The sequence below is a fragment of the Strix aluco genome, chromosome 17, assembly GCF_031877795.1.
Source record: "Strix aluco isolate bStrAlu1 chromosome 17, bStrAlu1.hap1, whole genome shotgun sequence".
NCBI classification, from domain to species: domain Eukaryota; kingdom Metazoa; phylum Chordata; class Aves; order Strigiformes; family Strigidae; genus Strix; species Strix aluco.
This window is the reverse complement of record NC_133947.1, coordinates 11,422,674-11,447,494: the sequence shown is the minus strand read 5'-3', so window position 1 is coordinate 11,447,494 and position 24,821 is coordinate 11,422,674. Positions and strand designations below refer to the sequence as shown.

The 24,821-nt window shown below is 57.0% G+C and overlaps 2 protein-coding genes across 2 annotated transcripts; both read left to right on the top strand.

Annotated features, from left to right (window-relative positions):
- MATN4 (matrilin 4) lies at nucleotides 1-7,763 on the top strand. Its single transcript, XM_074842901.1, has 10 exons — nucleotides 1-99; nucleotides 1,504-2,073; nucleotides 3,336-3,458; nucleotides 3,935-4,057; nucleotides 4,162-4,284; nucleotides 4,398-4,520; nucleotides 4,975-5,388; nucleotides 5,744-5,896; nucleotides 6,625-6,729; nucleotides 6,907-7,763. The coding sequence occupies exons 1-10, from the start codon at nucleotides 24-26 to the stop codon at nucleotides 6,963-6,965; spliced, it is 1,869 nt and encodes a 622-aa protein (XP_074699002.1). The 5' UTR covers nucleotides 1-23; the 3' UTR covers nucleotides 6,966-7,763.
- A 4,208-nt stretch (nucleotides 7,764-11,971) lies between these two features.
- Nucleotides 11,972-12,910, top strand: LOC141931163 (caltrin-like protein 2). Its single transcript, XM_074843004.1, has 3 exons — nucleotides 11,972-12,093; nucleotides 12,271-12,432; nucleotides 12,639-12,910. The coding sequence occupies exons 1-3, from the start codon at nucleotides 12,030-12,032 to the stop codon at nucleotides 12,641-12,643; spliced, it is 231 nt and encodes a 76-aa protein (XP_074699105.1). The 5' UTR covers nucleotides 11,972-12,029; the 3' UTR covers nucleotides 12,644-12,910.
- The last annotated feature ends 11,911 nt before the right edge of the window (nucleotides 12,911-24,821 follow it).

Genomic DNA, 24,821 nt, shown 5'->3' with positions numbered 1-24,821 from the left:
GAGCCGTGTGGTCTCGTAGAGCCATGATGAAGCTCCTGCCGGTTGTCCCTCTCCTCCTGCTTCTTCTGACAACGCTGGAAGCCAGACCAAAGCCTGCAGGTGAGCCCCGGCCAGTGGGAATTGCCTGGAGGAGGGAGAAGTGAGTGTCTCAGGGCAGTGAAGCCCTTGGAGGACAGCTTGATGCTTGAGATGGGGGGACCTGATGCCTCTTCTTTGGAGGCATCCCCAGGAGGATGGAGGATCCCCCCAGGCATGGGACCTGAACTTCCTGGTGCTGCTGAGGGGAGCAGGAGCCCGAGCCTGGCCCCAGCATGGTGGGTCTGGTGCCACTTGCTCTGGGCACATCCTCAGCCTTGACACAGTCCAGCTCAGGGCTTGTCACCCTCCTGCCCGCAGGCTTTGACCTCAGCAGGAGGCACAGGCATGAGGGGGAACCCCCTCCCTGCACGTGGGTCTCCTGGTGGGGGTACAAAGCAAACCCAGGGGTACCAGCCTCTCTCTTCCAAGGGCAGGGGGGACTAAATCAATTCCAGTTTAAAAACAGTGAAGGCACCAAACAGAGAAAGGAGCGGGTATGTCTTCAGAGACCTTTGGAGCAGTTGAGATGACAGCCTGGGTCTGGGCATCATCCCAAGGGAACTCAAAGTGTTTGCTTACCATTAGGGCCAAATTCTCCCAGGCTTGGGTACACTTAAGCCAAGCAAAATATGTTCATTGGCATTTCACTTGCTAAACACTCTCCCAGTTTGCACTGGAAGTAGCACCCATATGTCCAAAAGAGGCTCTTTGGCTCGATCCCTGCCATGTGCGCGCCCTTTGCTATGCTTTTCATTGTCTCATTTTCTACTCTTAAAAAAAATACTAAAACCAACAAAGCAAGCCCTGGTTTTAGGCAGAAAGTGGCAAAATGCAGTAAAAACCAGGGGAGGCTGGAGCTGGGGGGGGACAGAAGAATTGCCCAAAGCAATATTTCCCTGCTTAGCACCACAGCAGCGGGAGCCCATGCGGCACAGAGCTCTGGAGCAGGAGCTGCAGCTTGCGGAGGACAGCACGAGGCACTGGGCTGTTCTACGCTTTAATGCTCTGATTTGCTGCAGAGATGAAGACACTGCTGCCTAAACTTCTGCCTAAACCTGGCCAGGGTAGATGCCAACAGACAGGCATCTAACAACTCTGCAGCCCCGGGGGCCATTGGCTGTGGAAATACAGGGAGCAGGAGCTGGGTCTGGCTGTGGGGACAGTGTTGGGGAGGAGGCGATGCTGCCATTTCCCCCCATGGCCAGGACATGTCTCCCCAGCCTGTCATCCCTGTTCCTGCTCTGCCAGCACCTTCCATGGGTTTATTTGGCAGTGGAGAGGTGCTGGTCTGTGGGGGCTGCCCAGGCCTGCCCTCCCCATCCCGCACTGAGCACCCCTCAAGCCACCTGATGGGGATGTCTCCACTCCCAGCCTGGCTTCTTGCAGGCGGCCGCAAGGCTGAACCATCTCTTTGCCCCCTTCCAGCCCTGAAGTGCAGGACGGGCCCCCTGGACATCGTGTTTGTGATCGACAGCTCCCGCAGCGTGCGCCCCTTCGAGTTCGAGACCATGCGGCGGTTCATGATAGACATCATCGGCAGCCTGGATGTGGGCCCCAACGCCACGCGGGTGGGGGTGATCCAGTACTCCAGCCAGGTGCAGAACATCTTCTCCCTCAAGACCTTCTTCACGCGGGCAGACATGGAGAAGGCCATCAACAGCATCGTCCCGCTGGCCCAGGGCACCATGACGGGGCTGGCCATCCAGTATGCCATGAACGTGGCCTTCACCACGCAGGAGGGTGCGCGCCCTCTGCACAAGAAGATCCCCCGCATTGCCATCATCGTGACGGATGGACGGCCCCAGGACCGTGTCACCGAGGTGGCCACCCAGGCCCGGAACGCTGGCATCGAGATCTACGCCGTGGGCATCCAGCGGGCAGACATGAACTCACTGCGGGCCATGGCCTCGCCGCCGCTGGAGGAGCACGTCTTCCTGGTGGAGTCCTTCGAGCTCATCCAGCAGTTTGGGAAGCAGTTCCAGGACAAGCTCTGCGGTGGGTGAGAGCCACAGTGGTGGAGTGGCAAGGATTGCCCTCATCCTGCTCCTCACCCAGGCTAGAAGATGACCTTCGGATGGGTGTTTGGGGTGGCTGCCCTCGCTAGGAGCAGCGTGGACAGGGAAGCAACCTCCCCAGTGAGGTGCTGGGATAGGTGGCCTTTCCTCTTGCTCACCTTTCCTCTTGCTCCTGTTTCCTCTGCTGGGGTGAGATAAGGAAAGCTTTGAAAGCATTGCAAGCAAGCGCTTTTCTTCACCCATGTCTGGTAGCTCTACCCCAAGTCAGGATGTGGTAGCAGCAGTGGTGGGAATATTAAAGAGCAGAAAATGCGGAGCTGGTTTCCCTGGGTGTGACGGGGACAGGTGACACATCCCTGAGTTCCATATACATTTCGACAAGGCTCTAGCAGGGTCTCCTCCTACACAGACATGTGCATGGCATCTGCTGCGTGCACATTTGTGTTTAATAAAACCCCGGGCGCGTGGTGCTGCTCTGGAGCAGCCAGCCGGTCTTGGCTGGGAGCCGGGAGGCTGGTTTGCACCGTGACTGTGCTGGCATGGGTCAGGAACTCACAGACTGGGACCTGTCTGTCCCCTCCCATGCTGGCAGGCTTTGCCGGAGACCTGGCACTGCAGCAGGCTGGCAAGACCTTGCTCACATGCTTCAGCATCTGTCAAAGGGCAGAAGACAGCTGCCAGCATCTTCCAGGCAGCGTTTCCTAGCCAGGAGCACATGCGTGCCTGCAGGGCTGTGTTAGTGTTGTGGTGAGGCCCTGCTTGCTGGGGCGGGGGTCCAGGCCTGACCAGATATTACCCCCTGGGGCCCTGATGTGCTCCTGCGCCTGATGCCTTTGCTTACAATGCCCTGCCCATCGCCTGCCTGCCCTGGTGCCCACTTTCCGGCCGGCTCTGCAGGCTCCTGGCCGCACGGACACACAGACCTGGCTCCTTCAGCACGTTCTGGCTGAGCTCAAGCTTTTGCTTACTCAGCTCAAGCTATCAACTATATCAATTAATAATGAGCAAGTGTTGATTTAGCTCTCGGGTAGATGGGAAAGCTGAGGCGGTTAGAAACCTGCCCCGCATAGTGTCCGTGTTGGTACGCTGGAAATCAGTGAGTGAGCACTGGGGCTGGAAGGGCTGGGACTGTGGGGGTTATCCCAGTGGCTTTGGCTGCAGGGACAAGGCACATGCCAGTGCTGGGGTCCTTGTGCATCTGGCATGCCCATGGGTCACTCTAGTGCCTGTTCTGTCTTGCAGGGGTGGACATGTGCATGGAACAGGAGCACGGCTGCCAGCACAGCTGCGTCAACACCCCTGGCTCCTTCTACTGTGAATGCAACCCAGGCTACAGACTCAACATGGACAGAAAGACCTGTTCCCGTAAAAACCCTTTTTTTACCCTAACTCTCATAGAGGGCTTGTAGTTACAGGTCTCGTGGAGGGAAGCTGAAATGCAGCGGAGTACGCAGCGAGGCCAGCAGCAGCCCTGGTGCTCTGTTCGCTGGGCCCGCTGCCTCCCGGGTCTGTAATAACTGTGGATGCTCAGCACTGCTAAATCCTGGTCACCTCTCTGGGATGGGACACTTGGGGCTCATGTGGGCACAACCAACTGCCTGTCACCTGAGGGGCTCCGGGCAGTAGGTACCAGAGGATGCACATCCCAGCCACCAAAGTACACAGTGTTTTGGCCCAGTATGTTGAGTGCAGAGTTGTATTAGTTGGTCTGGCCACCACCCTGGACTTTTCCTTCTTGTCTCATGGTGCTGGGAGCTGCTTTGAAGCTCTGGAGCAGTCCCTGCTCAGCTGTCCTGGGGAGGCTGGGACAGGAGGGTGACGGGTGTCCTGTTCCCCCGCAGCCATTGATGCCTGTGCAGATGGGAGACACGGCTGTCAACACCAGTGCGTCAGCGCTCGCGGGTCATACTCGTGCCACTGCCGCGTGGGTTACTACCTCAACCAGGACAAGAGGAGCTGCTCTAGTAAGTGGCCATCTCCCTTCCTGACACTTCTTCATTTGCTTCTCACTCTCCCTCTTCTTCTCTTGCCTTTCCCTTTCTGCCGACCCCTCTCGTTCTCTCACCAGTGATCGATTACTGCAGCTTCGGAAACCACAGCTGCCAGCACGAGTGTGTGAGCATCCCCAACGGGCACTACTGCCGCTGCCGCAGCGGGTTCACGCTGCAGCCCGACAGCCGGTCCTGCAGGGGTACGTCCCTGAGGCAGATGCCTTTATGTCCTGCCTGGTCCCCAGGGGAAGGGCTGTTCCTGGGCCACCCCATTTGGATGGGGATAACCCTGTGCCCTTGGCTTGTCTTCCAGCCACTGACCTCTGCAATGGGGTGGATCATGGCTGCGAGTTCAAGTGTGTGAGCACGGAGGGCTCCTACCGCTGCGTGTGCCCCGAGGGCCAGCAGCTCCAGGCTGATGGCAAGGCGTGCAGCAGTGAGTACCAGGATGCGGCTCTTGGCATCCTGCTTGTCTGGGCTCTGTGCTCCTGGCGAGGGCTTACCTGAAACTAGGCTGGGGGTCTAAGTGGGACTTTGTCTGAGCTGGGTTGGAAGGGGATGGAGAGCTGGCTGGGCTTGGGGGAGCGCCCTGGCTGCTGTGGGGATGGATGTGGGCTTGTGTCCTCAGAGACATGGCCCAGAAGATGCAACAGGAGCTTTGAGGAAAGGTTCAGGAAAAGGGAGACCTAGGAAAGAGTTTCAGGGGATGCTGGGGTGGCAGTGGAGGTTTTGGGGCTGAGATTCCCTTTGACCTTTGCCCCATTTCCTGGCCTCACCCCAGCTGCAGATCCAGGGGGTCCATGTGGTGTTCTGAAGCCCAGCAGCTCTCCCCCAGCCCTGGGCATCTTCACCCAGTGGTGTCCCTTCTCACCTTCCCCCTGTGCCCACAGAGTGCGGGGCTGGGCACATTGACCTGGTGATGGTGATCGATGGCTCCAAGAGTGTCCGGCCCCAAAACTTCGAGCTGGTGAAGCAGTTTGTGAACCGCATCGTGGACCTGCTGGAGGTGTCCCCCCACGGCACGCGGGTGGGGCTGGTGCAGTACTCCAGCCGCGTCCGCACCGAGTTCCCCCTCAACAAGTACCACAGTGCGGACGAGATCAAGAAAGCGGTGATGGAGGTGGAGTACATGGAGAAAGGCACCATGACAGGCCTTGCTCTCAAGCACATGGTGGAGCACAGCTTCTCTGAGCTGGAAGGTGCCAGGCCTCTCTCCCACAACGTGCCCAGAATTGGGCTCGTCTTCACAGACGGACGCTCCCAGGATGACATCTCCGAATGGGCCAGGAGAGCCAAGGACTCAGGTGCAGGGGGCTGGGGAACCCCAAATTGCAGTGCTTTGGGCATCCCAGGATGGTTCCTCGGGGTAGCTGGCTCTGGGGGAGGCTGCAGCATCCAGCCTCGAGGTGCTGCATCGTGTGGGTCCGCAGGGGCAGGTGTGTCTCTGCTGTGGTCACAGAGTGCTCCGAGCAGCATCCTTCATGCATCAGCCTGCACCGCAGCGCTGCTGCTGCGCTCCTGCCCATCCTTCCCAAATTCCTGCTGTGTATTTGGGAAGCCCAGGGGAAACCCTGCATCCTTGGCTTTGCTCCCTCTGGGCTTGGGACTGCTTGATGCAGGGTGGCCAGCGCAGTGCTCACGTCTATCTGTGCCACACAGGGATCGTCATGTTCGCCGTGGGTGTCGGCAAGGCTGTGGAAGAGGAGCTGAGAGCCATCGCCTCTGAGCCAGTGGAGCAGCACTTCTCCTACTCGGCAGACTTCACCACCATGACCCACCTCGTGGAGAACTTCAAGCTGAACATCTGCCCAGGTGGGTGCCTCTGGCCACACCAGCGGGCTCAGCCCTCCTCTCCCACTGGGGTGGTTTCTGTGTCTGTCACCCTGTGTCGTGTACCCTGGGGCTGAGCTGGGCTGGTGTGAGCCTAGGCTGCCTCTGGATCTCAGCAGGCTGTTGCGGGTATAGAGGTGGGTCTCACAGAGGGATTTGGAAGAGAAGGTGAAGCTGGGGGCTTTAATTGTAAAAGTATTAATGTGAATGGCCACCCCACCTCGAGGGGTGCTGCCCCAGCTCTGAAGATGGCCTGTCTCATCCAGACCTGTGCTTCTGCTGCTGCTGGGTGCAGAAGGGCCATGATGGGTTACTGTGAGGGTCTCCCGGCCCTGGGGCAGGCTGGGGCTCCCCAGTGCCCTTGGGACCCTGTCAGGGCTGCAGACGTGGGGTCAGCATCCCCCTTGCCATGGCAGCTGGAAGGCAAAGTGCAGCTCAGCACTGGCTGTCCTTGGCACACTGTGACCACGAGTGTGGCAGCTCCGCAGGATGCCTGCCAGTGAGCTTGCTGGGCTAGCAGGGATGCAGGCTGGCAAAAAGGACCGAGGCTGGAAGAAGAGGGGAAAATGGGCGGCAGGAGAGCCCCGAGGCTCAGGTGTGGCCCCAGTGGGTGGTTGTAGGGAGAAGGGACTTGTGCTGTGCGGGAGCAGGGGAGAGCCAGACACCACGGGGCCGCGGCTCTGACTGTACCCAAACCCCCGTGGTCACAGAGGAGGGCAAAGGGGAGACGGAGATCCGCAGCCCATGTGAGTGTGAAGCACTGGTGCAGTTCCAGACGAACACCGTGGCCATCCTGCAGAGCCTGACCGAGAAAAATATCCTTTGGGGTGATGCCTGGGCTTGCTGGGGTGCAGGGCAGCCTGGGGACAGACTGTACACTGGGAAGAGAGGGTGGATAAATGGGATTGGGGAAAATTTTAGGCTCCTTCAAGGGGAAGAAGCCCTTTGCCCACCAGACCATCTGGCTCACACTGTTTCCTTAGCACGTTCACTTGCTCAGATGACAGCCAGACTTGAAGACTTGGAAAAGCAGATTGCCAAGAAGAAGTGATCCTTGCAGAGGGCTGCAGCGCTCCGACGGGGCATGGGGACGTACAGTAGCTACATGGCATTGTTATTGCTAGGTTATTGTAAAGCATCAGTGTTTGTTTTGTATCGCAAAATCCCCAGGGGGATGCGAAGTGTATTTAAAAAAACAAAAATCCTAAAAAAAACCCAAAAAAGAACTTGAGCAAAACCCCAGCTGCAAAGCCAAGGGGTTCAGCCGTCGCTGTTGCCTCATTCCTCCGAACTGGCAGGTCCGGGATGAGGTGGGATGACTGTGAGGGCAGGCTGGGCTTTGGACGAGGGAGATGTGACAGCTGGCCTTTTACCAGAGCGACTGGGATGAATCAGCCCTGCCCAGCCCCCCGGCCCCCAGTGCCCAGCAAGCTGCTTTGCAAGAGAAAAAAAACCTACAGTGATCGCACCCTGAGAGCTTCTCCCATCTCAGCGTCTGCTGCCAAGTGGTGGGGCGAGGCGAGCCGGGCGCCGCGGGCAGTGCAGGGGGATGCGTGCGGCCCAGCCGCCTCCCGGCACGGTGCCCGGGTGTGCACCCAGGGGAAAGCGGGCGGCAGGAATCGGCAGATCCTGTTGCCCCTGTTTTGGCACAATTGTTTGGGAATTGGTCATTATCTTGTTTGGTTTTTTATCACATAGCAAAATGGTAATAATTCTTTCTATAAATATCTACATGTGTGTGTATATATATATATATATTTCATTTTGAGAGCAGGATAGTGCTATTTTTAAACACTTCTTTTATATAAAGAAATTTCTATCCTGACAATAAACACCCTGAAGATTTGTATGACATGTCCCTCTCCTTTCGGCTGGACATCTCTGTGTCAGAACAGGAGCCTCTTGTCTTTTGCAAAGATCCCCTGTCCTCAGGCTCCAAAAATCTTTTGGGAAAATCTTTGCTCTGTGGGCACCCCAGGATGCTGCAGACCCAGCCTCAGCTGGAGGGAGCCAGCGTGGTACGGTTGCTGTGTCACCATTCCCAGTGTTTGCTTGTCAGACCATGGGGAGCTCAGCACCTGCTTTAGGGGGGTGTAAACGTGCCAAGTCAGTGGTGCAGGGCCACTTACACCCATGGGGGATGAACTCCCTGGCTGGCTGCACGGGGAGGGATGCTGAGGCAGCCAGAGACCCATCACCCACAGGTGTATGGGGCAGAGGTGACTTTTTAGTCACAGAAGCCCACCTTGATGTAGCCCCTGTGCCCCACACCTGGAGGAAAGAGGTCTCCACTTAGTCCTGTCTCTCACGTGCAGGCAGATGCTGCTGGATAGGGACAATGACAGGTTTTGGCGGGGTCCTTCATGTACCCACCTTGCTTGCTGGTCCTGTAAGGAGGTGAGAGCAAAGTGTGACTGGGAGGAGCTGTTGCTTCTGAACTAGCAGCTTGTGCAGGAGGGATTTGTGTGCCCAGGGTGGGGGCTCATGGGGCTGTGCAGGGTGCTGTGCAGCCCTGGGCTGGTGGGAGGAGGAGGAGGGTTACAGTCCTGGGCTCACACCGCTTTGGCACAGCTCCTTCTCCCCAGGGACAGTGTTAGTGGCTCCAGCACCCACCTTAGCCAATTTGCTTTGCAGAGCCTGGGTGCCTCCACTTCCGTGAATATTCCTAGTGGGTTTATAGGGCACTTTCAGGGGTGGCTGGGGACACACATCCTGCTGGTCCCACCTTCAGGAGTGCTTTGCTCCATGGGACTCCTGTCCTAGGGGGCTGGAGCTGGGATGTGGTGAGGCTTCATGTGCTTGAGGCTGGGATTTGGAGTCAGTAAGCAGGAGGCTGAAAGCAGGTCTGGGCTGGGGTGTGGGGCTTGCTGGGATGGCTCCAGGGAGAGGAGCTGGGAAATGCTCAGGTATTCGCCTTATGAGGCGAGGAGTAGCTTTTTTCACATGCCATCAAAAGCAGTGGTTTCCTAGTTGGGCGTCAGGGTTTGATGGCTTGTGAGCAGGGCTCTTGTCCCAGTGGGCATGGACTGGGGCATTTGTAGCCTCATTATATCTGTTTGCTGGGCCAGCAAATGAAGCACTACTGATTAGCTCTGCACATATCCCAGCTGGCCCTCCTGTCAGCCCTGCATCCCACCTGCCAGCCCCATATCCCATCCATCCACCCCCCAGGCCCCTATCCCTCTCACCTACCCCACAGCCCAGCAGACAGCCTGGGGCAGGGGGGTGGTTAGGAAGGTGCTGATGGTCACAAGCCACATCCGAGCCAGACCCTATTGCTACAAGAGCACAGTAACCAACAAGCCACAGCAGTGTTCTGCAACCCCAAAATGGGGGGCTGGGACTTCCCTGCTTTGTAAGCAGCTCCCTAAAAAATGCAGAGTAACTGTGGGGAAAATAAAAAAAAAAGGGGGGGGGGGGGAAGAATAAATTAGCTGAGTTTGGCATTTAATAACAGGCTTGATTAGAGTAGATAATGGCATTCCCGGAGGGCATGATTAAGTCTCAGTTGGCCCAACGTAATTTTGGCAAATATTAAGGGAATTTGTAGACAAAGTGGAGCTGGGCTGGCAGTGAGGCAGAGAGGCTCGGTGAAGGCTGGCAGCACCGCCTGGCCTCGGGGATGGCAAAGTGTCGGTGGGGAGGTGTGAGAGGGGAGGCGGGAGGCAGGGGCAAGAGCAGCAGGAGCTGGGCATCAGCTGAGGTGGGGTTTTCAGGAAAGCATCCCCAGGACAGGCTGTGGGATCGCATCTGGGAGCAGGGCCGTGTCTGCGTGGTCCTGCAGAGCCTCATTAATGGCTTTTCACTAGATGGCACCAGACACCAGTGCTAATGAGGGTGTGCTGGGCCGGGGGCACCCCCTTCTCCCAGGCACCCCGAGGCGGTGGACCTGGCCTGGGGGCGAGCGGAGCATCCTCAGCCATGACCTGATGGATGGAGCTGGGTGTCAGGCTGAAGGCATTGCATCCCCTGGCAGGGCACAAGGGCGGCTTTGTGGGGTGCTTTGTGCACTCTGCATAGTCAAGCCCTGAGCTGGGGGACCCGGGGCTGCTGGCTTCCCTCCCTGCCATCCCCAGGAAATACAAACTGGAGAGCCCTGGCCTGGCTGGGAAGTTGCAGCATCAGCTGGCAGCATCCTTGGCATTGCAAGCTCAGGCCTTGCTGCCTCTTGAGGAGGCTCACAAAGTGCTTGTCATGGAGAAGAGTTTGAGCAGTGTGGGATGGGGATGGCTCTGTGGGAGCCTGGGGCAATGGGTGCTGCACATGTGGCAGAGTGCAGTGCAGGGACGGCAGGTGGTCCTGTGCACAGAAATGCTGAGGGCTGGGTTATTCCATGGGAATTTGCAATAGAAGTAGATTTTAGACTTCTCCCCTATGGATTTGCTATGGATAAAGCACTATCAAAAGACCTTCAGATGGATTTTTTTCCCCCCAGCTTCTCTGCAGCTGAATCCAAGCCTTACTCCTTGGTGTTTTCTCCTCTCTTGGAGGTGCAGCCCCAAGCACAACCTCACCCAGAGCCTGGCACCAGCTGGGAGCACAGCACTGTCCTATCCAGCTCCAGCAGCAGCTGAACACCAAAGGATTGCTTAAAAATTAATCCAATGCTTGTATTTCTCATTAAAAGTGCTAAACTGTTGGTGCACAGCCCAGAAAGTCTGTTTGGGTTGGCTAAATGCTCTCCCAGTTATTTAATAAATGACTTTACAAAGACCTAAATGCAGCCACAGAATCATTACGAAAAATTGGACAATAATTAACAGATATCCAGTAAGTTAATAAAGTCCAATTAATGTGGCACATCAAGACATGAGAAGGGAAGTCTGAACAGGAAAGGGTGCAGTGAGATGCCCACCATGCCCTGGATGGAAAGCGGGGGGCTCCAGCGGCTGGCGTAGAGCAATGGCGGGGGGCTCAGGGGCTGCACAGAGCACGTAAGGGTAACACCTGGGCTTTTGCTGCTCCTTGCCCTGCCCAGCTGCAAAATCAGGGGCTGTCCCAGACTGGTCTTTGCAGGAGCACGGGGTGTTTGGCTGTGGGGGTGCCTTCCCCTCCTGGGGCATTCCCAACGCCTGTTACCAGCAGAGTTTGGGTTCCTGCCAGCCCCAGAAATCCCAAGAAAAGGCTCCAGGAACTTGTTACACAAGGTGAGGAGGACATTGACCCACTGGTGAGAAATGGAGCAATTTCCCATTGCCCAAGAGCACCTAAAGAAAACAGCTTTGCCCAGAGGTGGGGTACAATCTCCTTGTGAGGAAGAAGATGGAGGCCTGAAGGCTGGTGAGATCTTTGCTCTCTGAGCAAGGACTACAGCCCCTTAGCCCTACAACCATCAGGAGTTTGGGCTCAGTCACACCAGGGCTGTTTGGCTGATGACAGGGCTGTACGGAGCTAATGCTTGTACCCCAGTGAAGCCAGCCGCTTTCTTCCAGCACCAACCTGCTTCCTGCATGGCAGCAGCCACCCAGAAAAGATGCTGGGGTTCAGGTGACCCCCCACAGAGCTTGGGAAGGCTAAGCCAAAGCTGCTTTCCCCACACTAGCTTATGCCACCAGTGGGACAGGAGCCAGGAGGGTTTGGGCCTGGGGCAGGTTTCCTCTGGGAAAATCACAAAGGATCATGCCTGGGAAGGCACAGGCAGCCCCACGCTGATCTGGATCATGCTGTAAGGTTTGGTTTGCAGGTCCATGTGTAAGCAAGGTACAGAAGGAACCCCACATAATGGGCCCCCAGAAGGGAACACAGCATGGTCACCACAATGGTTTCTCCTGGAGAAGCATACCTGCCCAGGAGAAAGCAGCTCCACCACCTCCAGCCTGCTTGGGGATGATGCCTTGGACCATCTCCCCTCGGCTTGTCCCTCAGCCCCAGGTGTGGCTGCAGAGGACAGTTGTGCAATGGAATAACTGCTTTTTGAGCAATTGAACAATCTCGTTTGTATCTTGTGCAACCCCAGAAACCCCAGGCTTCCAGAAAACACAACGCAATGGCAGAGGAAAAAGATACAAACATCGACACATGCCCAGCCCCATTCCCCACCCCCATCCTCCCCAAGGGTTTAAATGTCAGCATCCTCCAAGCTCTCCAGGCTTGCACCTCTCAGGGAAACAGCAGCATGAAGTCAGTGGCCGCCCTTCTCCTGGTGGGGATGCTCATCCTCTGGACAGAGCTGCCGACAGGTATGAGATGTCCTAGGATGAGGTACAGGGAGGAAAAGAAAAAGGTCTGGGAAGGAGCTGTGTTTGCAGAGATCCTGTGGGATGGAGGGGAGAGGAGGGGAGCATTTGCTGGGGAGAATCTCCCCAAGGCCCCTCAGCTGCTGGCAGCCTGGAGCAAACAACTCCCTCCTCTTGCAGGCAGCGCCTGGTCCTGCCCACCCGTCCACATCACCTGTGCGATGGTCAACCCACCCAACAAGTGCTACACCAACTGGCAGTGTCCGCGTGGAAAGAAGTGCTGCCCGTCCTTCTGCGGGAGGAGATGCATCTCGCGCCCACCTGCCATCCCCATCTCCTACGGTAGGGTCTCGGGAGGCCCCCTCCTGCACCCACCTCCCCGGGTAGCAGAGGGGGGATACGGTGATGGTGGCTCTGGGCAGGGAGCTGTGTCCGGCTGCCAGAGCCCTCCACTGTCAGTCTGGTGGAGTGATTGATGACTGAACATGTGGGCTGGGGTTACTCTGAGCACCAGACTCATCCTCGCTGCTTCATCTCCCTTTCTTCAGCGTGAGCTCCAGCTCCCAGGACAGACCGAGGGCCTTCTCAGCATCCCTGTGCCACCCCAGCACCAGCCAGCTGCCCACGCCTCTGCTAAACCTTGTCCTGCCTGACGCTGGCTCCTGGGAGGACCGGGACAGCCACCAGCCCATGCTCAGAGACCACCTCGGCTCCAGAACCACCCCACTGAGAGCTGCCGCATGGTGCTACATGCCACCTGTTCGTCCTCTCCCTTTGCTTCCCCACTGCTGCTTTAAAAAATAAAAGATCTTGTCCCAGGGATGCTCATAATGGTTGACTCCTTTCCCCACCTTCTCCTGCCTCTCTCTAGGCCCATCCTAGCACATGCTGCTTCCACTGCTGCTTTCACCCAAGAATTTCTGTCTGGGTAAGAGGATTAAAACAGTCCAGCTGCACACCCAGAGTGTGGTTAGGGTCTGGCTTGGGGGAGCAAATCCATCCAGAGGCATACAGACCCCAGGAGGAGAGGGCAATGGGAAGGGACTGGAGTGAAACATGACAGGACACTGTCCCCCCAGGCACACCCCAAGCTGGATGGGGCTGTGGAAGGGGACTGACCCTGCCTGTCTGGGGGGATGCAGGAGGGAGAGCCTCCCTGTGGGTACCCCACTTGGGGCACATCTGGAGGGCAGATGAGGGGGGTTACATAGACCCAAACCCCAAGTGGTGATGAGCTTCTCACTGAACCTGAGCTGGTGGGGAAAATTCAGATGAAGAAAATTTCCTGGGAAAGCCTCAAGTCAGGGCAAAAACCCACAGCTCTAAGGTGTTCTTGTAATTTTTGTACAGCTGAGTGCCAGGGCCAAAAGTTCAGCAAATGCTGAGAAACATCAGCAGGAGAGAGTGTGTGCAGCCTGAGGGACCTGCCCAGCATCTGCCTGGTGCAATAGCAGAGCCAGGCCTTGCCACCATGTGCTGCAGGGGCCGAGCATCCCCCAGCCCATGCTGATGCCCAGCAAACAGGGCCTGCCAGCCCCTCCCCAACCCCATGGCTGATGCCACGTCATATTCTCAACAAGCAGACCCAGGCCAGACTGGGAGAGGAGCCTGGTCTGTCTGTATGCACTAGAGAGAACAGAGAGGAAAATGAGTGAGTGCTGGATGACAAGGGGAAAGGAGCATTTGGGTGGCTGGCTGGGAGGAAGCACTTTGCCTCCATCTCCTTTGACCTGCAGACCCTGCAAACAGCCCAACTCCCGGCCCTTCACACCTCCCTGCCCGGGAGGAGCATCCTGCAGGCACTGCCTGGAAGGCACCTGCGGTGGGAGCTGCTGCTGCGCAAGGGCTGACCTAATGACCCCCACTGCCAGGCACGAGCAAGGCAATCTGGAGAGCAGCATGAACTGGTCAGATATTTAAACCCACAAATACAGCAGGATAAAACCTCTGGCTGTGGGATTTTGCCCAAGGCAAAGCTCCCTGGCCAAGGCTGGGAAGAGCACCTGCTGGAGTGAGTCCTTCCATGGCCACCCCTGTGGAGGAACTGGAGGGAGGGAGGCAAAGACTCAGAAACTGTTCAGTGAGTGAGAAGGAAGAAGTCCTGTGGTGAAAGACGACCTCTCTGCTTAGCTCAGCCAAGGGAGGGCAGAGATAACTGGAGAGCTCATACCATGTCAAGGGAGGGCTGGGAGCTCGTCAGCCAAATTCAGTGTAAAATCAGTCATTGCTTCTGACCAGTGCAGCGTCCAGCCTGGAGGGAAAAAAAATAATCTCCGCCACCCTTACACCACCCCACCCCTCTGAGCAGGAAGCACCGTGCCACACTAACCATGGGGTGGCAGGGGCAGAGCCCCAGTGCTCCCCCAGCCATCCCCACACCGGAGCAGCCCAGGCTGGTGTGATGGCAGAGGGCAGAGAAGCCTGATTACACCTCCCGCCGGTCATTAGTCACAGATCACAGCCCTCTCTCCTCCATCAGGACCAGCTATTATCAGCTATTAAGCAGGCATTTCCATACAGCTGGCTAATTTGATAATGCTGCAATTATCTTGGTTTGTTAACAAGATTAAATTGCTAATTGGTTTGATTAAACACAGAGCTCCAGGCATGGGGTGTCTCTCGGCTGGCAGCGCTCATGGCCCCGCACAGCCCAACGGCTGCTGTGCCCAGTGCAGCAGCTCCTCTGCAGAGAAAAGGGCAAGGCAGCAGCCCAGGAGGGCTTCACCCTCCCAGAAACTGCTGCCTGGTGCCTCCAGGTCTCCATGTGATGTCCCTCCTCCCGCCCTCAGACAGAGTCAGTGTTGCCCGTGTCACCTCTGTCACCAAGCTGCTGGCCCCGGGCAGGCAGGAGGAGATGACTTTGGGGCCAGGGGATGCTATGGTGACATCTGGTCTGCCTCAGCCCTGCTGCTTTCTGTCTGCGGGCACTGCAAGGTAGAAATCCCTGAGGCAATGCACCAACTGTGTACATCCACCTGCAGCTGCCTCAACAAATCCTCTGCCCTCCTCTCCCTGGGCACAGGTCCCTACCACCATGCACAGCATTTCCAGCAACACCCAGTTGTACTGGGGAGCTCCTATCACCAGGGATTAGACTCATCTGTGTGTGTCGTCCCCCCCCACCGCAGCCAGCGCCCACCTGGGAGGAGCTGGGCAATGCACAAAAATATGCACAGGGCAGGGTCGCTGATTGTGGTAAGCTCCTGGCAGCGTGCTTTGAGTGAAAAACCTTTGGATCCAGGTGTCTGGGGAGGAAGGGAATTCCTCTCTGTGCCCTAGGTATGTGCCAGTGAGACAGCAGGAAAAGCAGCAAGAAGAGGTTTCCATGATGGTGCTTCCTCTGTCATCTGCTTTCCTGGGGCTAGAGTAGCCTGGAGATGGCGGGGTTTGTTTTCTCTGCCTGGAGGCTTACCACAGCTCAGGACTCGATACTGTGAGACCTCCTCCTGGGATGAGCCCACCAGGTCTGGTGTGGGGAACGTGGGCAAAGGCTGCACTCAAGGACCCAGCTTGGGTTAGAAACATCCATTGGGGCAAGTCACAGCAGCAGCACCGCTGCTGGGCAGGGAGCCGTTCATCTTCTTTTGCATGTAGCAGGTCTGGCTTACTCCATCTTCCCTGAAAACAGGGGTTTTGGGGCCAGTCACTCTTGGACCAGTCCCAAAGGAAACATCCAACACTCCCTGACATCCCAGGGGAGGGGATCCAGAAGGGCTCCCCAGGGAGCCACCGGCATCACAGAGGCAGCCTCGCTCCACACAGAAATACACTTTGGTCCACTCAGAGATGGAGGCAGGGCAGATGATGGAGAAGTAAAGTCTCACCCACAGCACACCCGAACATCTTTTTTATATTTTCTTGGAGCCTTCTCCCTGCATATTTTATGCTCTGGCTCAGGAGACTGGGTGATCAGGGTCTGAATACAGAACAGTTTGGTGCTCAAGAGTGATGTGAGACCTTTTCAAGAGATGATTCAAACCAGCCTAATAAGAATTACTACAGCTTTGAAAACCTTTGAAAAGAGAGGGTTATTTAGCTCGCCTGGCCCAGAAGTGGGAAGCTGTAGTCCCAGCAGGATGCAGCAAACATCAAATCCAGAGGAGAAAATACCCTGGGCTGAGCAGATCCACTCGGCAGCAGCTCTGCCCATGGTCGGGTGCTACGCACAGCCCTCATCTCCTCTGCAGAGGAGCAGCAATATTTCAAGTTGGAAAAGGAGTCAATACTGTTCTGGTCCCCACCATAAAAGAAATATATATACACACACCACTGCAGAAAAATAAGCCACCCTTATACTGCTGAAGGTCAACAGATGTATGACTTCAGTCTTTCTTCAGTGGGATGATTTATGTAAACTCAGCTCCTCACCTGGACCGAGTCACCCTCCAGCCACAGGGAGGGGGTACTCTGGGCCAGAGCTGTCCCACTCCAGCTGATGCCCTCCAGCACTTTCTTTCTGAAGACAGGGATGCCTTTTTTCCTGCTCAGGAGTCTTGTCATGAACATGCCTTGGCTTGCCTGGCCAGGATGCACCAGTAACCCTTCGCGGTGCCCTTGCACCCTCCCCAAACACTGAGAGGAAACGTACCACACCAGCTCCCGCTGTGCTGGGGGGGCAGAGGGGGAGCCACACTCCGGGACTGCACGGTGTAGGCAGGCTGTGTCTGCTGCTGGGAAGTCTTTGAGACAGTCGGAGTGGAAGCTGTTCCTGCTGCCTGGCTCTGGCACATCACCGGACCCAGCCCCCTGCATGGTGGGGAGCCCCAGAGCAGTGGGGTCTGGCAGGGGATGGGACCATGGTCGAGGGATGCCAGAGCAGCCTGCTGTGATTTCTCCCCCGCCTAAAGTGCTGCCAAGCCTCGCAAGCTGCTTGTGACAAAGCTCTTCGGTCTGGCACAGGAGCGGCTCTGCGTGCCCCACGACAGCCAAGAGGCAGCAGAGCTGTGCCGAGCCGCTGGGCTCCATCCCCCCTTCATCCCACCAGGAATCCTCGCCAGGCTGCTCTCTGCTGCAGGCATGCAAGGTTGCGCAGCCAGGATGCCTGTCAGATGCTGGCAGGACTTCCCTGAGTCAGGGAACCAAAAGGAAAGGAAGGACTGGCAGCACCCTGTGGCTTGGGGAGATCCCTGCATGCCAGCACACCCTTGTCCCCACGCAGAAGGAGAGTGGAGGAGACAGAAGCCTGTTTCCTCTGCAGTCAGCCACGCTGCACACAGGCATGTGTGAGAGCTCAGCAGGAGGCTGGGCAGCAGTGCAGGCAGGACTGGGGTGGCCGGGCTCCCTCTCCTGTGCCCCAGTGCTTGGCTCCAGGGCCAGACCCGCAGTCCCTCAGACGGGCTGATGTCTGCATTCAGCCAGGCAGCTGGGATGTTATCCAAGTAACAGCTCTGGCAAAGGCTGGCAAAGCGCTTGAAGACTCACACGAAGCAGTTTGCAGGGAGGAAAGCACCTCCCATAGGCACCTGCCCTGCAACAGCCCCTGCTCAGGCACCAAACTGCAGCACAGATTCCAACTCCCAGCCCACACGCATGCTCCCGGCAAGGTCAGGGTCATAAACTCACCATCACCCCCAAACCCACCAGCACAGGCACCAGGGTACCTGCACACCCACTCCCAAAGGAGGCCACTCACCTGCAGAGAGACCCTCACAGCTGAAGCCAGTGCCTCCCCATAGCAGAGTGCTGTGGAAGAGGAGGGTGGGCTATTTGTGCTCTAGGGCAGCACAGACGAGCTCCTGCCATTGCCTGGCTCCAGCTGCGGAGGAGAACACATTTCTCAGCTCCTTCGGGTCCCAGCACCGGCTCCCTGTCAGTGCCAGCAGCATCGCATGGGGGAATTCCTGCCTCTTCAGCCCTGCCTGTGCCAAGGCGCACACAGATGCTCCTTTCCCCGACAACTATGTAGGTTAATAACATGCAATGTGATTGCAAGACACAGGGAACGGCAAAGCTCTGTCAATATTTAGCTTTTACACATTTGGCTAATTAGAGAGCAACCTGTGATTCCCTCCGAAGGAGGCACGGCTGCTTCGCCCCTCACCCTCCCCTTCTGTACGTTCCTGGTTCAGATGGGATAAAAGTCAGCTCATTATTTCTGGAGTTTGCCGGTCGCAAACGGTCTGTCCCAAAATGCTATTCCCAGGCACTGGATGTCAGAAATCATTATACTAAATAAAGCTTCATGAATGATTCATGAAGCTGGGTTTCACATTAATCAGGGAGAGATAGGCAAAAGCAGCAAAGCATCGCAGACCGCTGTGTCGTGTTCTTGCACAGGCAGGCAAATGGAGAGCTTTGGACCCTCAAGGCACAAATCAGAGATATGGTGCAAATCAGAGAAGCACCCTGGTCCCAACACGACTGGAGCCTGACTGAGCGGAGACCAAAAGCAGGCAGTGGGCCGTTGCCCAAATACCTTTCTGCTCCAGGAGCTCCTGTGACTCGATGAAGTTAATGAGCCCCGGGCAGCCTGCTGCTGCTCCGAGCATCCTCAGAGATGCATGACTGCTTTTCACATTAGCCCTGGTCTCCAGCACGAGACTGGGCCAGCGCTCCAGACTCACGTACTGACTCCCTGGCTCTGTGCGCTATGGCCACTAAAAATAGAAAAATGTTTTTCTGAAATGTCTTCAGGAGGCTCCTTCCAGGGCCCAGGCAAACAGGGCTTCTGCCTGGATGCCACACTGCATCCCAGCATGGGCTGTCCACCAGCGGGTATTTTCTTGGGACACAAAAGCTTCTTCCACACTCCAAGACTTTGGAAAAAGGTAGATGTGTCCTCACTTGGTACCTGAATCTACCTAAAAAGACAAGCCCTGAACTCTGTAAATCAATGGAAGAAGGAGGGGTGCCCTTGACATGGCAGTGTTGGTGGAAGGAGGCGATGAAGCGTGGGATCCTGTGTGCATTCTGCAGGAGCGAGTCCCCGTGGCTGTCCCAACCAGCCGGGCTCAGCCAGCGAGCTCTCATCCTCGGGTCTACCCCTGCATCCCTGGCAGCTCCTCTGCCGCTTGCTCAAAGATTCCTGGTAAAAAAAACCTCAAAACTACAAAAATACAGTGACAAGCAGCCAGGCCAGCTGTACAGCAGGGAAAAATCCATAGCTGGTGTTGCAAAATCTGGGCACTCTGACATGAAGACAGCAGTGATTCTCCATGCAGCAGCAAAGAAATATCTATCAGGAGGCTGAGGAGCCGTCAGACACCCCTGCTCCCCCTGTCGTGGCTCTGCAGCCTTCCAGGGCTGATCTGCCACCGAGGGCACCTGGGGGGGAGCAAGAGGGACCCATGCCAGCCTGGGCCCCAGACCCAGCCTGCAGCTCTGGGGTGGCATGCCACTCCGCTCCCCAACCCTCCAGCATCTTGTGGGGTGCATCGCTGATGCTGCAGCTCCATCAGCCCCAAGTCCTCCTCATCCTTGGACTGAGGTGTCCTGCCCACACAAGGATGATGTCTGCAGGAGGAAGAGGCAGAGGTGGGATGGAGGAAGCCAGCACATCCCCTGGCATCCTTCAGAGCCTTGAGACCTGAAGACCCTGTGCCACCAGAGCCCCTCTCACTACACCCAGCACTGCCAAAACCTCCTGCAGGAATCCCAAAAGACAACATCCTTGCAGAGGTGGGTGAGCTTCTTCCCCATTGATCTCCAGGGTGAGCTTCTTCCCCACTGATCTCCAGCTGTAATTGCTTCTGCACTCACACCCCTGCCAGCGCAGGGGCAGCTGGAGGCAGAGCTGCAATGGAATCCGAGAGCTCACTGAGAGCCTCAAACCACTGGGGCACTTCCACCTGCAAAATAACAATAGTGATAATTCATCAGCAATTTATAGTTTTGGCTTGAAATTTCTAGCAGTGTCATCACAGCCAGGCAGGGACTGAAGAGGCAGGTTTGCTTCCCCTGCTCCCCCCGATGCCAGCCCCTCGCCTCTGTTTGCTATGGGATGAGAGTATCTACAGGATCAACTGTCTCAAGGAAATGGCATCTCCCTTTATCCTGACCCGCTTATTGCATAGGGAGACTAATTTCCAACTTAACTCCTTGTATTGTCACTAAATAGTAATTTATAAGGCAGCACCATGTCCGGGGCATGGACCTCCCTGCTCCATCCTGCCTGGCCGTGCCTGGTGGGAGTCAGGGGCCACCACACGCTCCCTCCGTGGCCATGGTCATGGCCATGGCTGTGCACAGCTATCAAAAGCGAAGTGCAGGGCAAGTGTCTGCACTGCACGAGCCTGTGGAGAGTCAAAGGCTCAGCTGCACTCTTGGTTACTCACATGATTTGACCTGCAATATTGTAAGATTTAATTACGGTGACATTTTTCCTTCCATCTTCACCTGTTTCTCTCCTGGTGGAGAAAGCAAGCAGTGAGCCTGCACTGCCTGTGCAAGTTTGGGTATGATGATTATTAGATGCTGTGGCTTTGTCTGTGCTAGTAAATGAAATCTGCCTGGGCTGACTCTGGCACCAAAGCCAGGTGTCAGGGAACAGACCACGTCCTTGCTATTAACCTCTCCTCTAAACAGCATGCTGCCTGCCCTTCTGCCAGCTTCCCCACCCATGACGGCTCCTAGCCCTGCCAGGAATGGTCTGAAGAGGGCTACCTGGCCCGTGGGAAGCCCTGGCCCGAGACACTCCAGCAGGTTAACGATGAGCCTGGGAATGGCCCTTGGTTTTGTTGAATTCAATTCTGGGGATGTGTCCTGGGTGTTGGAGGCCAGTGAAACAACCTGGGGCAGAGACAGAGCAGAGGGAGGGGATGCAGCACACAGGAGATTGCAACTTGCTATAAGAGGGAGGCAATGCATGTCCTTGGGGCATGTGGAAGCCCTCCAGATAGTAAATCATTGCTCTGAAGTGCCTGACCTTACACTGCAGCATCTCCCTGCTCCCTCTCCGGAGGTTCCTCATCTATATAAAAAATAACCACTGCTGCGTTACGACTTTCCAAATTTTCTCATGTGTCTGGTTACAGCTTCAGAGCCCAACCGCAAGCCAAGGTCTCCAGCAAGTTCAGTGAATGTTCATTAATCTTTCCTGGCTTTAGGCACCCAGTGGGTTCAGTAAAACTCCAAGCCAGAAAAATTTCAGAGCTGTCAGAGCCATGGGCCGTCGCCAGGCAATACACCAAGAGCCTGTCCCGTGCCCGCCACAGACAGAAGGCAACACAGTCACCGTACTTCAGCAGGCTGGATGCCGTAGGTGCATCCAAGGGCTCCAGAGTCTGAAGGAGGTTGGTTAAATAATTTCCGGCGTGGAGCAGGCTGATATCCCCCATCAACAGTGCCTACAGACACCCCATGGCTCTGAGATGAAGATGGGGGTTGTAGGGATGGGATCCCAGAGCTGGTGATCCTCACTCCCCTCCTCCTGCTCAGAGGATGCTGCCATCATGGCTCAGCTTTCCTTCCCCACCATCCTGTGGGCTGGCTCCAGGGAGAGGCAAAGCTGTGCAGGGACAGCCAGTGGCACAGGAATGGGGACATTGATGGCACGGGAAGGAGAAGCCCAAACCCCTCCAGCTGGAGCAATCCCCTCCCAGAGCTTGCGGAGGCCAGGGGGTACAAACACACCAGTGAGAGCAGAAACCACCAGGAAAAAAGAATATTAAGGAAAGCCCAAACATCTTTGCCACTGAGAAACGCAAGAGCAGGCTTTTGCATCTGCCCTAATTCAGCTCTTTCCCTCTGGAAAGGACTATTTGTGAAATGCTTTGTGTTCGTGTCCCCGGCATTAATCAGCCCCCGTCGGCAGCCAGCTCCACAGATCCCCCTGTGCTCGCCCCGCTCTATCCCACCCTCCCACATGGCAGGTACCCAGCAGCTCCGGCCTTTCACAGCGAATGTCCAAGGGGCTGAAAAGTGCTTGAAGATTTTTCTTTTCATTAAAGGAGCTCTGCAGACATGCTATATTCATATATATTTTCCTCTATTTTTTAATTTATTGCTACATCAGCTATTAAAAAAAAAAAAAGGCAGAAAGAAGAAAGGAAGGGAGCTGCCACCAGCTGAGCGCCTTTCGGGATGACTCACTGCAGTACTGAAATGGCTGCTGGCTTCAGACTCACCCTGCCTCTGCGATTTGCTTCCAGACTGCAGAAGAGACCACGGCAAGAGGTTTTGCCCCCCATCCCTGCGTAGAGGATCTGCCATGTGGTTATCAACATAATCCCCGCCTGGGCTTTGGCGGGAGGGGACCTGCCTTCCCCAAGAGAGGAAGATGGGGAGAGACGTGAAAGGAAGAGATGGCAAGGCGTTTCCAGCTGACCTGATTTTCTGCCTGTCCCCGTCTCCACATCACTGCCAGTTAGTTCAGGAGTGGCGGCAGAGGCGCGGGGCTTGCCCATGCCGTGGAGAGCAAATCCAGCTGTGCCAAGTAAGGACCTTTGCACCTCAATTTGCTGCAAAAGAGCCTTAAAATGGGAGTCTCCCTTTCCTGCCACAGCCTGCCAGTGCCAGTGCGACGTCAGGCCAACAAGCTCTGGTCGGCTAATGGGAGAGTCAGGCCTTTCACTTCTGAGTTTGTGCAGCGAAGGGAAAATTCACCTCAGGTACCATTGATGCTGCAGCCAAGCCCCCTCAGAAGGACACTGTGATGCCAGCACGAGCCTACACGGGGCCTCTGCAGACTGGAAGGTGAACTTTGCTCTCTTGCAGCCGCTTCCAGACAGGGCTTTGAGTTGCAGCAGGAGACATGGAGGTGTCTCCCCTCTGTGTCCCCCAGCCCCTTCCCAGGGGGATCCCTCCAGCCTGGGGCATTGCGGGCAGAGCCCTGGCAGCTCCCTTCCTCACTTCCCACTGACACTTCAGCTCCTCTGCACAGCCCAGGGGACACTCAGCAAACCTTCCAGTGCTGGGAGAGCTGGTTTTGGGGGGACAGGGCTCAGGTCTTCCCTGTGGCAGTACATAAATGAGGCTGTGGTGCAGAGACAAAGTGCCAGGTGGAGTGGGTGCCCTTGCAGCATGAGGCACAGCTCCTTCCCTGAAAAATGGCTGGCTGATAAATATTTTCATAAGGGAAAAGAAAATTCATCCTGATCACCGCATGTCAGTGACAGGCAGAGAAAACCCCACGCGGGAGCCAGCCCTCCTCCCACCCGGCGGGCTGCACCTCAGCACCCGCTGCGAGCTGGGCTTGCAAGTGCCCAAAGAAGACAAAGCTGAGCATCTTTATCTTGCAGCTTCCAGGAATGTGCAGCCATCCCTAATTGCCATAAAAATAAATGTTTTTTGCTTCATATCACAGAACAGAGGAATTTCCCTCAGGTTTTGTGGGGTTTTTTTCTTCTCATTTATTTTTTTTTCTTTCTTTTCTGAGGCCTCTTTCAAAGTCGTCCCTTCTCCCTCCCTCTGTTCCCTTCTTCCCATGTAAACAAGCACATGGCACACACAGTCTGACACATCACACACATGGAAACACGCTGATGGCCCCGCAGTGGCGAGCGCGGCCTGGTGCAGGGATGGGGCTGGCAGCACACGCGGCCGCGGGAGGCAGGCGAGAGGGCAGGGGGAAGGATGCTCACCACCAAAAAGAGCTCTCAGCCAGCCTAGTGCAAGCCCAAAGAAGGGTGAGCACCCGCAGGCTCCAACCCCTCGGGCTCAGCAAGCTGAGGGATCTGATGTGGAAGGTGGTGTGAAGTCTCGCCCGGTACGAGCTGCCTGTGTGACACAGCTGCTCTGTGCTGGCTGCCGGAGCAGTAAGCCATTGCTGCATGGACACGCAGCCCCGGCCGTCGCCCCGGCAGTCACCTTGGGAAGGTCTCCCATCCTCTCTTTCCCCTCTCTCTGCTCCAGCAGCTGACTTCTGGGGGCGTTGGTGTGCTTGCAGAAGTCCCCAGGCCATGTGGGGATGGCCCCGGGTGGAGGGGGCACCTCACTGACCTGCAACCCAGTGTGAGCCATGCCCAGGACCCGCTGCCTTCACCCACCTCCCAATGAGCCTTTAAAGAGACAACGGGGAGCTCAGCGAGCCAGGGGGGCTCTTCCCCGGGGGGCTGCCCCAGTGCCCTACACACTCCCCATCCCAAGGAGGAAGATGGAGCCGGATCGCGTGGAGGGCGACAGGGCGGCACCACTGCCGGGGACCTGCTTGGCCTGAACGGCCACGGCACGGGCCAGCAGGCTGGCCACATCGCCACGGGGGCGCAGCCCCCCGAGGGCAGCGCTTGCCCCTTGGGCAGCTTTGCAAAGAGCTGGGGTAGGCCAGGGCCGGACGAGGCCCGTAGCCCCACCGCGGCTCCCATCGCGTCCCGCGGGCTCTCCCGGCTGCTGGGGACGCCTGCAGCCGGTGTGGCGATGGGGACAGGGGTACCCATGCCTGGCCCAGGTTTCCCATCCCGCTCCCAGTCCCAGCTCAGCCCCGCACGGCCGCCACAGCTGCCTTCAAATCCGTCGGCCTCACCCCGGAGCTGCGCTGACCCGCCAGCCGGTTTTGCCAAAATTGGGTCCCCTCCATCCTGTGGTCCCGGTGGGCTTCCCTGGGGGACGGGGTGGGCTCCCCCCCGCAGCGGGTGGGCTCCTCCCCCCGGGCATCCCCAGCCCTGTCCCTGCCCAGAGCTCGGGGGCCGCCCCAGAGGCCCCGGGGGGGAACCGCGCTGCTCCGGTCCCGTCCTGCCCGCGGCGGAGGCAGCCGGGGACCGGGCACCGGCCTCGCCTCCCCGCTCCCACCCCGCGGCTCCGGGCGGGCGGGCCGGAGGGCGGCACCCCCGGGAGGGGCGGCGGGCGGGACCCCCCGT